At 39.9% G+C, this 14,883-nt stretch overlaps 1 protein-coding gene across 1 annotated transcript in view; it reads left to right on the top strand.

Annotated features, from left to right (window-relative positions):
- The window catches only part of Diaph3 (diaphanous related formin 3), a 453,079-nt gene extending 446,002 nt beyond the window's left edge, over positions 1–7,077 (top strand). Inside the window, exon 28 of the mRNA XM_051160890.1 lies at positions 5,977–7,077. Within this exon, the coding sequence (XP_051016847.1) occupies positions 5,977–6,236 (260 nt within the window). The 3' untranslated portion in view covers positions 6,237–7,077. The remainder of the gene's footprint in view (positions 1–5,976) is intronic.
- Positions 7,078–14,883: the final 7,806 nt, after the last annotated feature.

The following is a 14,883-nucleotide window of genomic DNA, read 5'->3' as shown; positions in this document are numbered from 1 at the left end:
ATCCTGAAAGTTATCCTCTGACCTCCACATGCATCCCATGGTACATGTGTGTACACATGTGCACACACACATACATGCACACACAATACTAAATAAAAACGCCTGAAGAGATTCAAATACAAATATATGTCAGGAATATATTTACAAATTATACACATATATAAGGGCCATAAAGCCCATGTGATTCTTTGATATTATTATATAATAATAACACAAGCTATAAACAGTATTCTGCAGTGACTCCTGACGCCAGTTGCCTTTATTAAAATTGCATAGGTCATAATCCTTCAAAATAACCGCTTCATTTTGGACACCAGGTACTAGGTTGGGGTTCTCAGACTACTCTCACCTTCTGACCAGCTGAATGTAAATTCGGCAATTCCTAAAATTTCCTCAGTTTCAATACTTTGCTAGAGTGATGAAATTCAGGAAGCATAATTCAGGTCAGCACAACACTACTCTAAAGTTTAATTACAGCAAATCAGAACCAGACACAGGGAAAACCTTGAAGCATCTACTGCCTTCAGGAACACATCACCCACTTGGCACATGGGCCTGGGATGATTGACAGAGTATACTTCTCTGGAGTCAGGGATTTCACATCTGTGACCTCAACCACTGTAGATGAAAACATGTAGAAAAAAATTGCATCTATATTATATTCAGATATTTTTCTATTATTGCTTAAAAAGTAGTGATTTGTATATGAAATTTACATTATAAGTAATCTAGAAATTATCTATGTCAGGATGTATATAGGTTATAGGAAATAAAAATCAATTGACATAAGAGACTTGAACATTTGCAGATTTGGATATTTAAAGTAAACTAAATTTCCCGTTGATCGGTGGGGACAAATACATTACCAAACAAGAAAAGTTACCTAAAGTGTCCTCAGTTTAAATTAGGGCTCTATTATTTACATGTAACTGAATCAATAAGTGACCACAAAACTGAATTTATATGGTGCTTGCCATCCTTGGGGTATAGGCTAGTATCACCCCACACCTCAACTTCCCCATCACATCGTGGTAGCCTGACTAACTCAATCCTGCATCATTCATGACTGCAAACTGTCTAGGGCCCCACCATGAATTGCCTAAATAGAATAATTTAACAGCTGTTTTGTCAAGCGTGTAAGTCTAGGAGGCTTACCATGAGTAACAAAACTCCAGGGGCTTAAAGCCCACCTCCCAGGAAACTGGGACAAAAGCCAGCCAAAGCCATGTGTGAAGGGAAAAATTAAGTAAGAGACAGTTTTGTTGAGTGTAGAACCTTGAGGCTTTGGGTACTCACAGGGAACAGTTTCATTAAAGTATAGAAGAAAACCAAAATAGGAGCAATAGGAAAGCAGATCTAGAAAGGGGAGCCAACCCATGCCTATCAGAAAGGGACGCAGCAGGATGGGGGCCCTTCTGATATCCCTGTCTTCAAGGGAAAAGGGGCTGGACTTCCTCTCCTGAGCCTGGGCTCTTACAAGATTCCTTTAAATTATGAGTTCAGCTCCAACCTGCCCAGCACTGAGACTGGCAAGGCAACTGACTATGCTGCTTTTGAACTTTAATTGTCAAGATGATTAATTTGACAAAGTAACTGTGCATATAAGCTTTACAAAAACCATAGTAGCTTAGGAGTTAATTTCTCAATCCAGAGATTTTGTTATTGTTTGAATGGGGGCTGTGTTTTTGTTAAGATGTTTCTGCTTTTCCACAATTGATTCCAATGGCTTAGTTGGTACTTCTAAAGATTTTAGCCATATAAAATAACTTTTTCCACTTCTACAGTTTTTATTATATATGTATGTATTTTGTATATTCTATATATTTACACACATACATTTATGTGTAAGGCAAAGAGCAAAATGAACCCAAGGAGAGACAACTATTCATAATATCAGTAAATCAACAGTAAGGAAGCCCCAGAGATATGGACTGCTGGCGGCCAGCACTAACCTCAGTTATTGCATAGATTAAAAACATATATTTGTCACACACTTTACTGTTGTGTATACCCAATGGTACCTTAAAAATGATATTTATGCGTTATTCACTCCTTTTCTCCTAATAAAACTGCAGTTGGGGTGAAACAACACAGCTACTTAGTAGGTCAAAGTAATAGTTAAGAGCAAATGTAAGGAACTGTAGAAAGACACCAAATTTCTAGAAACGTGAAAGTCACTGAAGTCACTTTAGCACTGGAGTGTTGTGTATTCCTCCTCCTGTCAAAACTACCAGTCTTGCCGTTGGCTGAAGAATGTAGAAGCTCTGTTTCCTTATTCATCGGCTAGTTGGCACTCCTGAGATGCTAGAGCCCATGAGAGCCACATTGTGATGGAGGGTTATGCTGACTTAAAGGGACGAAAGGTCCTCTGAGCCATAACTGGTATTTCTTGCAGTAGGAGGGTTCTTCTATTGCCCTAGCTTGCTTCTTGGAAGACACAGCAACTGTTGGCTGAAATACTTCCTCATTTAGATGTAAACATGCGTGTGAATGTGTATACATATTCGTATACACACGTGTGTATGTTTGTATGAATATATATGTGTATATATATATATATATGTGTACTGTCAGCATCTTTCCAAGATTCCTGTGTCTTTGTGTTTCTGGAGGAGCAATGGGAATCTTAGTGCAGGATGATTGAGGCTTTGGAACGTTGTTTTCATCTAAATCTACATCCTGCCTAACACCATATGGAACCAACATTGGGTAGACTTCACAACCTTGATTCTTATGTTTATGGCAAGTGGGCTTTCTGCGTTTAAGAAAAATTCAGCTTTCCAACAGTCCAACTTTTAATTCACAGAGGGAAGTAAAACTATGGTGAGCTCTCTGATTAAGCTCTCACAGTAAGAATCATATGGGGAGTTAAACTGAAATTAGTGAGCCTTCCTATTTTAAAGAAAAATACTATATATTCTTATCCTGAATATTTCCACGGGTGCACAAACGCAAGATATGTGGATTGGATTCCCATATGGTTTGGGTACTAAGAATAGTAGCTGGATATTTGCTCTCTGTGTTGCCATTACAAATATTGAGTATTGACCTTTGAGAATTGGCAGGGGTCCTAGACATATCATACACAGACATCAGTGATAATATTGTAAAAGGGGGGAGGGGGAAGCCCAGAATTTGATTCATAAAATTGTACAGAAAATTAAGCAGTATCCTATTTTGCCTTAGTATCTTCAGTTTCCATTTTAAAATGTGTGTTGGCAAAGATTTCTGGATAAATAGAACTGCTTCTTTTTTTATTGTAGCACGAGCCTCACCTTTCATGGAGTCCATATGCCCAAGTATGTCATATTGTGTTCCTAACTTCCATGTGAAAGATGAAGCCACCCACATCAAATTATAATTTAGTTATGTCTCTGCAAACCTATATCTTCTAACTTACAGAACTGCCAGGCCTGTGTTGTTTGAAAGTCAGATACTGAAAATGTAGTGCAAATGGAAACTAGGGTGGCTCTGTTGGGGTGCAGAGAGGGGAAGATGGTTTCTGGGAGTAAACAATATCTAGGGAGTGCTAACAATGCTACAAGCTCTTCCTTTTAAGGTGCTTTGTACACTTTCCTGTTTGTCCAGTGTTTGTAGAACGGCGTCTTCCTTTTTCACACCATCTTATTAGTTGTTTTCATTAAAACATTTCCTTCTGAACCTACAGAGAGGTCAAAAACCATGCTGTTGTCATAATCTTATTCCAAAAGGCAAACCCATGGCCACTTTAAGTTTCTCAAAAGCATCTAAAGGTTTTTGCTAGCACTGGCCCACTTGTTGTTGTTCTAAGCCTGCGGAGAATTCAAACCCAAAGCACTAAAAGAACCCCCCCCCCACTCCGGCGATGCTGGCCACTTGCACTGCACTCCGGTAGGCAAAGATGTCCACATAGCTGTTGTCCTTCTTTTTCTCAACATGCAGTCCACGGGTGACTTTCACAAAAGCTTTTTTTTGAAGAGTATTAAGTCAAAAGGAGGATGGGTGTGGGCTCCAGAGGAACGTCTGTATTATCTGCTTGTATTGCAGATTCATCTTCTTGCAAGTATAATCTCTTTTCAATTATCCAAGATTTTCTTTATTAATTTATTCTTGTTACATCTCATTGGTTATCCCATCCCTTGTATCCTCCCATTCTTCCCTCCCTCCAATTTTCCCCTTACTCCCCTCCCCTATGACTGTGCCTGAGGGGGACCTCCTCCCCCTTTATATGCTCATAGGGTATCAAGTCTCTTCTTGGTAGCCTGCTATCCTTCCTCTGAGTGCCACCAGGTCTTCCCCTCCAGGGGACATGGTCAAATATGAGGCACCAGAGTACGTGTGAAAGTCAGATTTTAACTAGAGTTGCCCAGTAGTAAAATAACCTTGTTTCTTGGCAGCCTTGTGATGGAATAATGTGTAAGACATCAAATGACCAGGGGTAATAGAAAGATTTGGGAAAGGGCGGTGTGCAGACTGAAAATCAGCACTTTGTACTGATGTACTTCCCACATACCTTTTGGGGGAAGATTGTGGGTACAAGAAAAAATTAATTTATGTGGCCCTGGGAACTGCAGAACCACCATGCCTGTGTGTTCTTTGCTGCAGGCAGAGTATGCACTGAGCTACAGCACATAAACTCCTCCAAGAAAAAAGCACTGCTCCGTTAGATTTTGATTTTTGAGTAACAGTTGCCCACCTGATAGAGAAAGTGATAAGAAACGTGTATTTATTTTCTTCCAACAGCTAAAAGCTGATCATACTTCTAAAATTTGTAGAGATTGTCCAAGAACCTGTGTAAAATACTCATCCATCACCAGAAGCCCCTGGTCAGGAAATGACAGTGCAGTAAATATCTCCAGCATCCACCTTTTAATGTACAAGCTGTTTTCAGTTGGAATTTTCAGCGTTCACATAAAACACACTGTCATGAGTGAGTGCTTGTGCTCCAAAGTCATTACTATTGGGATAATGGAACATCTCTCAGCGAATAACCAAAAAACTTTAAATGTCATGTCAAGTTTGTTGGAGCCATTTTCAAACCCTGTTCAAGGTTACATGAATATTGAGGCTATCTGCTTTCTAAGAGTCTGAGATCTATGAGAGAGTCACTCACGAGGTTGCACAATGTGAGTCAGTTAATTAGAAGAAACTTTAGGTCTCTTTGAGAGAATTAATTAGCCAGCACCATTTAAGCACTGCCCATTATGGAGTCAAGTTCACAGTCACTTGCCTCTGTGTGTGTGTGTGTGTGTGTGTGTGTGTGTGTGTGTGTGTGTGTGTAGATGTGGATATACTATTCAATTTCAATATGACATAATTATATAATTATGGTTGGCTAGGAAATATTATTTGCCTGACAACTTCATTATTTTTAAAGGGATTTTTTTTTTTAACTTTTAAACTTAAGAGAGCCTTCTTTACTTTTGTTCAAAAAGAATCTTAGTCCAAGTCTTCTGCTAGATCACTGTCAGATTATTTTCCCAGCATGCTTCTTGAGCACTTAGTATACCCAGGGCTATTATAGGTGCTAAAACTACACAGTGTTTAAAATAAAGCTCCTGTTCTGTGGACCATACATTCTAGTGAAAAAATACCCAGTGGACAAGTAAACAAACAAAGTGCATGTGCCTGCCATGAAACTATAAGGGAGAAGAAACGGAGTGATGAGGAGCAGAAGGTCTGTCTTAATTGGTTAGAGAAGGCTTCTCCATTCCATTGTTGTTTGACCCAAATCCTGAACGAGCATAGGATAAAACTCTGGTGATGTCCTGATAACAGGTGTTTCAGCATAAAAGAAGTAAATATGTTATTGTCTTCTATAATTTAATTGATTCTTAACCTCTACATGTGTATTTTACATCTACCTTTCCCCAGGCTATTTTTCGTCTATACAGGAGGTCTTATTTTCTGAGAATAATTAAAATCTATGTTTTATACCATGCCTGTACTGTGGTTTTCACACTGATGAGTTCCATGTTTCTTTTTTCCTTACTGTAGAAAATCAGAAAGTGCAGTTGACAGAAGGGTCGCGTCCACACCACAGTATCAATTGCAACTCCACCAGGGCTCCAGTCGCCAAGGAGCTTAATTATAATCTAGACACTCACACGTCTACGGGGAGGATCAAGGCTGTTGAGAAGGAAGCCTGTAATGCAGAAAGCAACAGAAAAAAGGAAATGGAACTTCCTGGCTCTGTTTCTAAAAGCGACTCAGTTCCTGAAGTTGAAGCCCTGCTGGCAAGATTACGAGCTTTATAAATTAAACTGCTTTAAAAAAAAAAAAAAATGATTAAGCCAAACACAAAGCCATGCTTTCAGCTGCAACACTTGAAAAGTTGCTTCTATGTAAGAGAGTTTATGTAGTTTAAAATTATGACATATATTAGAAAAATAAAACTACATACATGATCACAATGCTTTTCCTATGTACTTGAAGTTGTGCCTTATTAAAGATTGTAATAGCCTTTAATGCATTTTTTGTCTCCTGGTAGTCATCTATTCTTTATTTGCTGATTAAATTATACATGTTGTTGTAGAGAGCAAGGAGGCAGCCATGTGTTCAAATGTGTGTCTGTAGAAAAATGGCATCTTTCTAAGTAATTTTTACCACTTCAACACTAATGAAAGATCATTAGGGTGAAGATTTTGTGTCTGCCTATATATATATATTCCATATTTGCAATCTGAATAGGCCCAAATGTTTCCAGCATAGTATCAAGAACATATAGCTGTGTATCAGAGCCATAATGACCAATACACTCATTATCATCAGTGTTGATTCACACTAACGTGACACTGAGAGGCAATGCAGTAGGAATGTATGCACTTTCTTTGCAAAATGCATGTACATTTTGCAAAGCAGGAATATAAAGTAGGAATGTACATAGTATCACAGTACTGCCTTGGTCTTAGCCAAGACAACACTTTTACCTTCAGTAATTATGGCTCTGGAATAAAGTTACCATTCAGAAAATTGCCCACGAAATCAATTTTTACTTTTGAATGAATTTAGAATTTCAATGTTTTTAATCTGATAATCAGTAATTGTAACAAGTGTCTAAGTGTTTTAAGGGAAGTTTCCTTATGCAAATGTTTCAACTGTACCTCACTCAGCACCATTCCTTTCTTCATTCCATATCAAATACATGAATAAACTTGCTGCTTGCACTAAAAGCAATGTCTGTCTTGGCTTGCGCATATTCTGTGGCTGCAATGGAGACACACTATGATCTGAGCATCTTGTTTGCTTCATTACCTGTAATGAGTAAGTGCTCTTTACTTTCAGTAAAGGCAGCTGTATGGAACTACTCTGGCGAGGTCCACTGCACTTTATGTCCTTAGCTCAGTTGCCACCTCCTTTCAGCTCCCAGTTAATAAAATCAATTAGTACTGTGAACCAAGCTCTCTTCATAGACATCACAGAAGCATTAAACATAGTGCTGTGGGAACAACTGTGGTCCTGCACTACTATACTGAGCGCTGGACCCTCCACGTGAAATGCTTGTTTTAACAGCCGGGGAAAGGGAGTTTTCACAGTTAAGCAGATAAGCCATGGCAGCAACGCACAAATGTTTTGATTAGGAAAGAAGTCAAATGAAGGAATTCTATCTCTTTTGATGTGATTTTGCCAAGACTTGGACTTTGCAGAAAGGGAAACTACACTAGATAACCTGGACACACAACTACAGCTAAATGCTGGATGCTTGAACAGCCACAAGGGAGAAGCTGGAAGGTAAAAGGAATTGAGAATGACAAAACTCTCAAGGGCAGAAGAAGGCAGAGAAAGGCAGAAAAGAAGCAGGCTGGCACCACAGCATGTCTGTGAGAACTACAGATAGCCTTGAAACAAGAAGACCAGGCCCCCGAGACAGACTGAGCAGCAGTAGGGGCTGAGCCTGGCGGTACGGCACCAGCTCTCTCTCCCTGAATGACAGGAGTAGCTTCTGAACAGGCCTTGGATAGACGTGCCAGAGTGATGGGATGAAAACTTGTGGGAGATTGAATGTCAGTTCAGAGATGGCTTTCTATTGGAGATCTTTCCTTTATATGCCACTTAATGGCTATGGGAATGATTAGGGTTTTTAAGTACATAATGCTCCTTTAGCCTAACTTCATGAAAACTCTAGCAGTGGCTTTTAAAGATAGATTCTGTGGTGGTGTTTGTTTTAGACAGGGTTTCTCTGTGTAGCCTTGGCTGTCCTGGATTCACTTTGTAGACCATGCTGACCTCAAACTCACAGAGATACACCTGCCTCTGCCTCCCAGAGTGCTGGAATTATAAGCATGTGCCACTGCACCCAGCTCTATGGTTCTATTTCTAAATATAGGCTGTTCATAGTCTATTCATTTGAATTAGCAATAATGATTGTTAATATTTGGTGCCACCTTATAATTTCTAGGTAGGTCTATGAGAGTCATTATGGAAAAAGTTAGTCTTGATATCAACTGATAAAAATTGCTCTTGCAAGTGTGATGGACATCAACTAATCTTTGCATGGCCCAAAGAACAAAGCAAACCAAAACAAAAGAACTCCATATTCTCTTGCTCTCTAACCTCAGCCCTTCTGTGCTTAGGCCCTTGGGCTTGGAGTTCAACTCCAGTTTCCCATGCCTCCAGCTTACACATAGTAGGATTGCCCATTTTTATCATGGCGGGAAGCATGGCACCATGCACGCCACCATGGTGCTAAAGAAGGAGCTGAGAGTTCTACGTCCGGATCAGAGGGCAGCAGAGAGAGCAAGAGCGTGACACTGGGCCACCTCATCCCTCCCCAGTGACACACATTCTCTAACAAGGCCACGCCTCCTAACAGTGCTACTCCCTTTGAGCCTATGAGTGCCATTTTCATTCAAACCAGCACACCTGTACTTTTTTAAAGCAGCGTAACCAATTATACTAGAACACAGATAACTACGCAATTATTCATTTGCACAAAAGTAGTCACCTCCTGCTAACAAATCTGAAGCATTCAAAAATAGGTACAATAATCCCGTTATTTATACCTTTTTTTAAAAACAACCTTCAGTGTTTGAACAAAGTATCTCCAGCTACAACAGATACTAGTCAGCCTTTAAAAAGGATTAAGTCTTGTCGTTTGTGACTTGTACAAAGCTGAAGGTCACTGCATTCAAGTGAAATAGGCCGTGCAAAGAAAAAAAGGGCCACACAGTCTCACATGGAACCCTAGAATGATGATTTCAGAGAAGCTGAGAAGACTGGTGGTTGTCAGAGGTTAGAAAGATTACAGGAAAGGATGGCTGCAGGTTGATCCGTAGGCACTAAGTTATAGATAGACAGGAAGAAATAGCCCCAGCATCATTCCCACAAGCATGCAGTTACTGGTACTGATGATGTACTACTATGTGCTCTTGAGAAACAAGAAGAAAGAATTTTGAGTGTTTTCAACACTTAGGACAAATGTTTCCAGAGAGATTAATATCATATTTCCAACACTATCCAATTGTATCTGTCTGCTAACATAGCACATGATAAGCATGGGTGATTGTTATGTCAATTTAAGAAAAACATCTGGTGCTTTTGTTTAAAAAAATGAAACATTTCAGTAATTTATATTTAAGAATTCTAAGAAATCTAGAAAAAAATCAAATTTTCATATCAAGTTGCTCCAAAAATCCTTTTAGTTACAAACTACTACCTACTCAAAAGCAGATTTCAAAGTGACTTTTAAAATGATTTTTCCCCCCGAGTGACTTATTTTTATTTTTAAATACCCAATGTAGGTCTGAGTTTACTAATCAACTAAATTATTTTAGCTAGTGTACACAGCTGCTACATCCATCATCTCAAGGTCCCCTATATGCATAAACACATGTGTCCTAAAGGTATATGTGATAGTTGGTGCTGTAGCAGGCTTTCTGTACATTATGTGACTTCTAGAATGTCATGGGTCCTAATATGTGGCAAGCTAACTCGTCAGATTCAAATGAAGTGGTATTCACTTTTCTTTTTATGTTAATTCTTGAAAGTTTTAAGGTCTAGGAATTGTAACTGGCAGTGACCCAGTATTCATTTTTGTCTGGCGAATTGTTAAACGGTAACTATTGCATGTTCTTGCCAGGCAGGAGTGTTCTTAAAATATATCCTAGGGCTAAATTGTTCAAGCATTTTGTTCTAAGAGTCACTGTTCAGCAACACAGGTGGTGTTGCCAAAGAAGCACAGAGCTTGGAGGGCCCTGCAGGAGTAAATCCAGCTTTCACCACAAATTGAAAACAATTGAGCCTTACCCCGACAAAAGCTTGTTATGCCTAAGCATACCTTGGACCTTTACAGTGGATATGAGGAGACTGTTAACAGTGGGCGGTCAGGGAACTGAGGCAGGGTGAAAGCCACAGTGTCTGTACTTAGAGTTTCACTGTAGGTGCCTCTTTTTCTTCTACTCAGCTAATTATATTTTAGTGACATGTTTTACTTTAGTAGCCTTCCTCTGGGCATCTTTAAGAAACAATAACTTAAATCTTTGTTTCTTTCAAGAAACATAAAGATGGTAGAAACCCTGAGCAATGAACAAAGGTGTTTTGAAGATTGAGAAGATGGCTGAGCAGGTAAAGGTGATTGCCACCAAGCCTGCCAACCTAAGGGTCTAGGCCCAGAATCCACAATTGTGGAAGAAGTTACTGTTGGGGGTTGGTCTGATGTATTTTGATGTTAATTAATAAAAGGCCATCGCACCTGGGCAGGTCAATGAGAGATATGCGTGGGCTAAGATTCCCAGACTTGGGGAGACAGAGAGAATCTTGGAAAGAAAGAGAACTGAGGAGAAGCAGGAAGAGGAGAAGAAGGAGGCTCACCATCATGGGTTAGGTGACGTAGAAGCACATGGCTGCCGTGGATGGAGACTTGGCCCAGATGGAGAACATTAGCAAGTATTTGGGATTATGGATAGAAGGTAGCTTGATACAAATTATTAAAAACAGATGGCATGGGATTGGGGAGTAGTTTAGAGGATGAATGTCTGCCCTGACCCAGGTTAACTAAGTCAATTTTAAAATATAACAAGTGTCTAATGTCTTGATTGATTGCTAGTGGGTTAGAAGATACTGTTGTAATAATAATTATAGGCCTAATAACAAACATTATTAGACCATACCGGTAAATCAACAAGTTACCCTCTGACTTCCACATGTGTGCCATGGCACATGCTCACTCCCCCACCATCTTATTGTTCTATTACTGTGAAGAGGCACCATGACCGTGGGAACACTTACAAAAGAAAGCATTTAGTTGGGACTTGCTTGTGGCTTCAGAGGTTTAATCCATTATCAGCAAAGCAATATGCAGGCAGATATGGTAGCTGAGAGCTCTACATCTGGATGCAAAAACAGCAGGAAGATAGAGGGAGAAGAAGAGAGAGAGACAGAGACAGAGAGAGAGTGTGTGTCACTTGCCTAGCTTGGTCTTTTGAAACTTCAAGCTCCACCCACCCCAAGTGACACAGTTCCTCCAACAAGGCCACATGTCCTAATCCTTTCAGATAGTGACACTCCCTTGTGAACAAGCATTCACATTTATGAACCTATGGGGGCCATTCTTATTCAAACCGCCACACCCACACAAGATAAATGGAACACTTAAGGAGTGTTCTGGAAAGGCCCAGACATTGTCCCTTTCAATTAACATTACCAACATTCTTCATATTCCCACAGTTCCACATTAATACAACTTTCTCATTTGAAAGGCCTTTCTGAATGAGGATTGGATAGTAAATCGGATTAGCTCCCTGGGCAAGTTATTCCACATCTTTTCCAAAAGTCTTTGCAAGCATTTTAGTAAGTATTATGTTACTTAGATTTTTTTTTTTTTTTTTTTTTTTTTTTTTTGACAGTACTTACACGTTGGAGTTTGCACTTTTCTCTTGGCATTTTTTTTAAATTCCATGTTATATTTAGACCTATTTCTGAAAACTTCCCTTTTCTCCTCCTTTTCTAGGTGTGAGTTACTAAAATGAATGTTAATAGTGATTCTCCAGTGAGAATCTATCTGATCATAATACAATCCCATAGACCTGAGTATTATCCAAATATAAGCCCTATGTGCTGGGAAGCTATACAAAAATAATTAGCTTAAACAGATTGAAATAAGTATTCTGATACATTATTTCTTGAGAGCAGGTTTACATTCACAAATATATGTACTCTAGTTAATTTCTTCTCAAGCTGTTGATATGCTTTCTCACTGACACAGTGGAATGATGGAATAAATGTATCTTTTCATAATTAAAAAACCCGGAAGATTGACCATAAGTATTGAATATATTACATGTCTTAATCCAGTCAGCATCTATGAAGTAAATATGAATGCTATGTACATATACAAGTATATAGAAATACGTATTTCCATATACTCTGCCTCCTTTCCAGCCTAAAGATGTTTTTCAAGCCTTTTCTTATCACAATTAGGCAACAAAGACACTTAATAGCTAAAAGTACCTAACCAGGTAGGGAAGTATCATTTTTTTAATAAAAAATTTTTATTTTATTATTATTTTTGTGAGTTTTTTTGTTGTTTTGTTTTGTTTTGACACAGGATTTCTCAGTGTAGCCTTGGCTGTCCTGGATTTGACTTGTTGACCAGGCTAGCCTAGAACTCACAGCGATCCACCTGCCTCTGCCTGAGCGTGTGCCATGCCCAGCTAGGGAAGTTTCATTCTTAAATACTTCTTTGTTTCCTTTGATTCAGGCACAAATGCAGGGCCCTTTGACTGTCATACCAACTGGGTACCTAATGAAAGCAGACTGGTGACCCTCCAGCCTGGAGACAATGCATCCTCTTTGGAGAGTCTCATCTTGAGTCCTTTCCTTTTCATAAGTGACCTCACGAGAGCCACTCTGAGGATGCTGAGTGTCAGGGCTGACATTCCACACCTGTGGCTCAGCCAGAGCATAAGAGTCCAATTTGACTGGGATAATAAATAAAATCTTGTCATACTATTACAGGATGCTTGGCAAGGACAAGAATTAAGGCGCTTTTATAACTCCCAAAGGAATCTGGTGATATTTCTAACGTGATCTCGCACATCATTCTGTCCTGCCTGACCTTGTTTGTATCTCCTTCCTGAATTATAGCTTGTGTCGGCTACCCTCTCTTCCTTCCACAGCCTCTCCCAAGATGAAGTATTGCTGACTTGAAGAAAACAAATCCTTTTTTTATTCTTTGGCGGGGGGGGGGGGGGGGGGGGGAGCCGGTTAAAATGTCCTCAAAATCACACCATATGTTTTCTGTAAAACAGTTACTCCCTCCATTAGATTAAATGCTTTAGGAAGTGAGCACTGAAGACTATTAGAGGTTAAAAAGACTTCCTCAGTAAGTGTCCACTTCCATTTCTTAACACGTGGGGTGCAGAAAGTTGAGGAAATATTTTGTATTCACCAAATGTACCAACTTACCCTCTACTTCTTCAGCAATGACTAGCTTTCTTCTAGTACCCACTAGGGACAGTCACCTCTCAGGCACTTCATGAATCTACCCAGAAGGGAGATTTTTTTTTTTTTTTTTTTTTTTTGCTGTTGTAGTAGTATTGCTCTTCTCTCCAGAGACCTTTCACATTCTCTGTCTTAAGGAGTCAAAAGAGACCATGCTTACAGACAGGCGCACGCCACGGACACTGTTTAGAATGACAGTATTAGTGACACATGGGAATAACAGGCATGCCTGGAGGACCTCCAAAGGCCATTTCCATAGGATGATTTGCGGGGACGAAGCTCTGAGTATCCAAGTTACTTCACATGGAAAGCAGTGTGGCCCTGATTATTTTCAGTGTGCTGAGGCGCTAGACTTTTTGGCTACCCTTTCCTTGACACCAAGCTTATTAACTGAAAGCTAACAATGAAGTATGACCCTTCTAAGAAGAGATTTGCATTTGAACTTACTTCTGAACGCCTAGTGCTAAAGATTTGGAAAAGTAACAGACGGCATCCGTGCCCTCATTAAACAGAGCCCTGAAATGCACCTGCTACTGGTATTCTACAGTTTGAATTCCCTCGTTCCTGTACCCTGGTCCACCTGAGGAGCCACTTCCCCTGCAGGGCTGTGGCCAACATACAGACGAAAAGTTTTTCAAATTTCGTTTGCATAACCGAGATAACAAAGTCCTCTCAAAAAAAACACTTCACAGTATTCTTTCTATGTGGAGGGAAAATGGACAGAGATCTAGGAAGAATTAGACAACTAAGGTAAAAAGTTTCACTTCCCCACAGTAAGCATGTCCCTCTCATTTTTTTGTTGTTGTTGTTGTTGTTGTTGTTGTTGTTGTTGCTGTTGTTGTTTTGGTTTTTCAAGACAGGGTTTCTCTGTGTAGCATTGACTGTTCTGGATTCACTTTGTAGACCAGGCTGGCCTCGAACTCACAGCCATCAGCCTGCCACCACACCTGCCTGTCCCTCTCATTTTGAAGAGAATCCAGCTGGTACAGCCTTTAGGAAGGACAGCAGACAAGCAATAGCCAGTCTGGTGGCCCATTCATGAGGGATGGTTCAGTCCTTCCATAGCTGCACGGTTCTGCAGAATAGCAATCACTTACTCAATCTCAGAACTGTACATCATGGAGCTTCAGAGAACAGACACCAGGCTTTCCACAAAGAATGACATGATTTCAGCCGTACAGAGTTCGATGTGCCTGGGTTTGATGTTGTAGTTGACTTGGGTCCAAGGTGCCTTTACTGGAAGCCATATGAACATAATGTAACCATTTTCAACAGCCACACTAACTAGGGGGCCAACAGTGCACTTAGTGGGGTGTGTGGGGACAGAGTCAAGGCCATCAATAGAGCAATAAGAGGACACAACAAAGGACACAATGTTAGAGGAGTTTTTGCTGAAAGGTGTAATCCTTGCAAGTGTTGACTCAAAGAACATAGAGACACCCAAGTTTGACAATGTTCCTAAGA

Source organism: Acomys russatus, chromosome 18 (assembly GCF_903995435.1).
Source record: "Acomys russatus chromosome 18, mAcoRus1.1, whole genome shotgun sequence".
NCBI lineage: Eukaryota > Metazoa > Chordata > Mammalia > Rodentia > Muridae > Acomys > Acomys russatus.
Note: the sequence above shows the minus strand (reverse complement) of the source record. Positions and strands in the feature narration are given on the sequence as shown.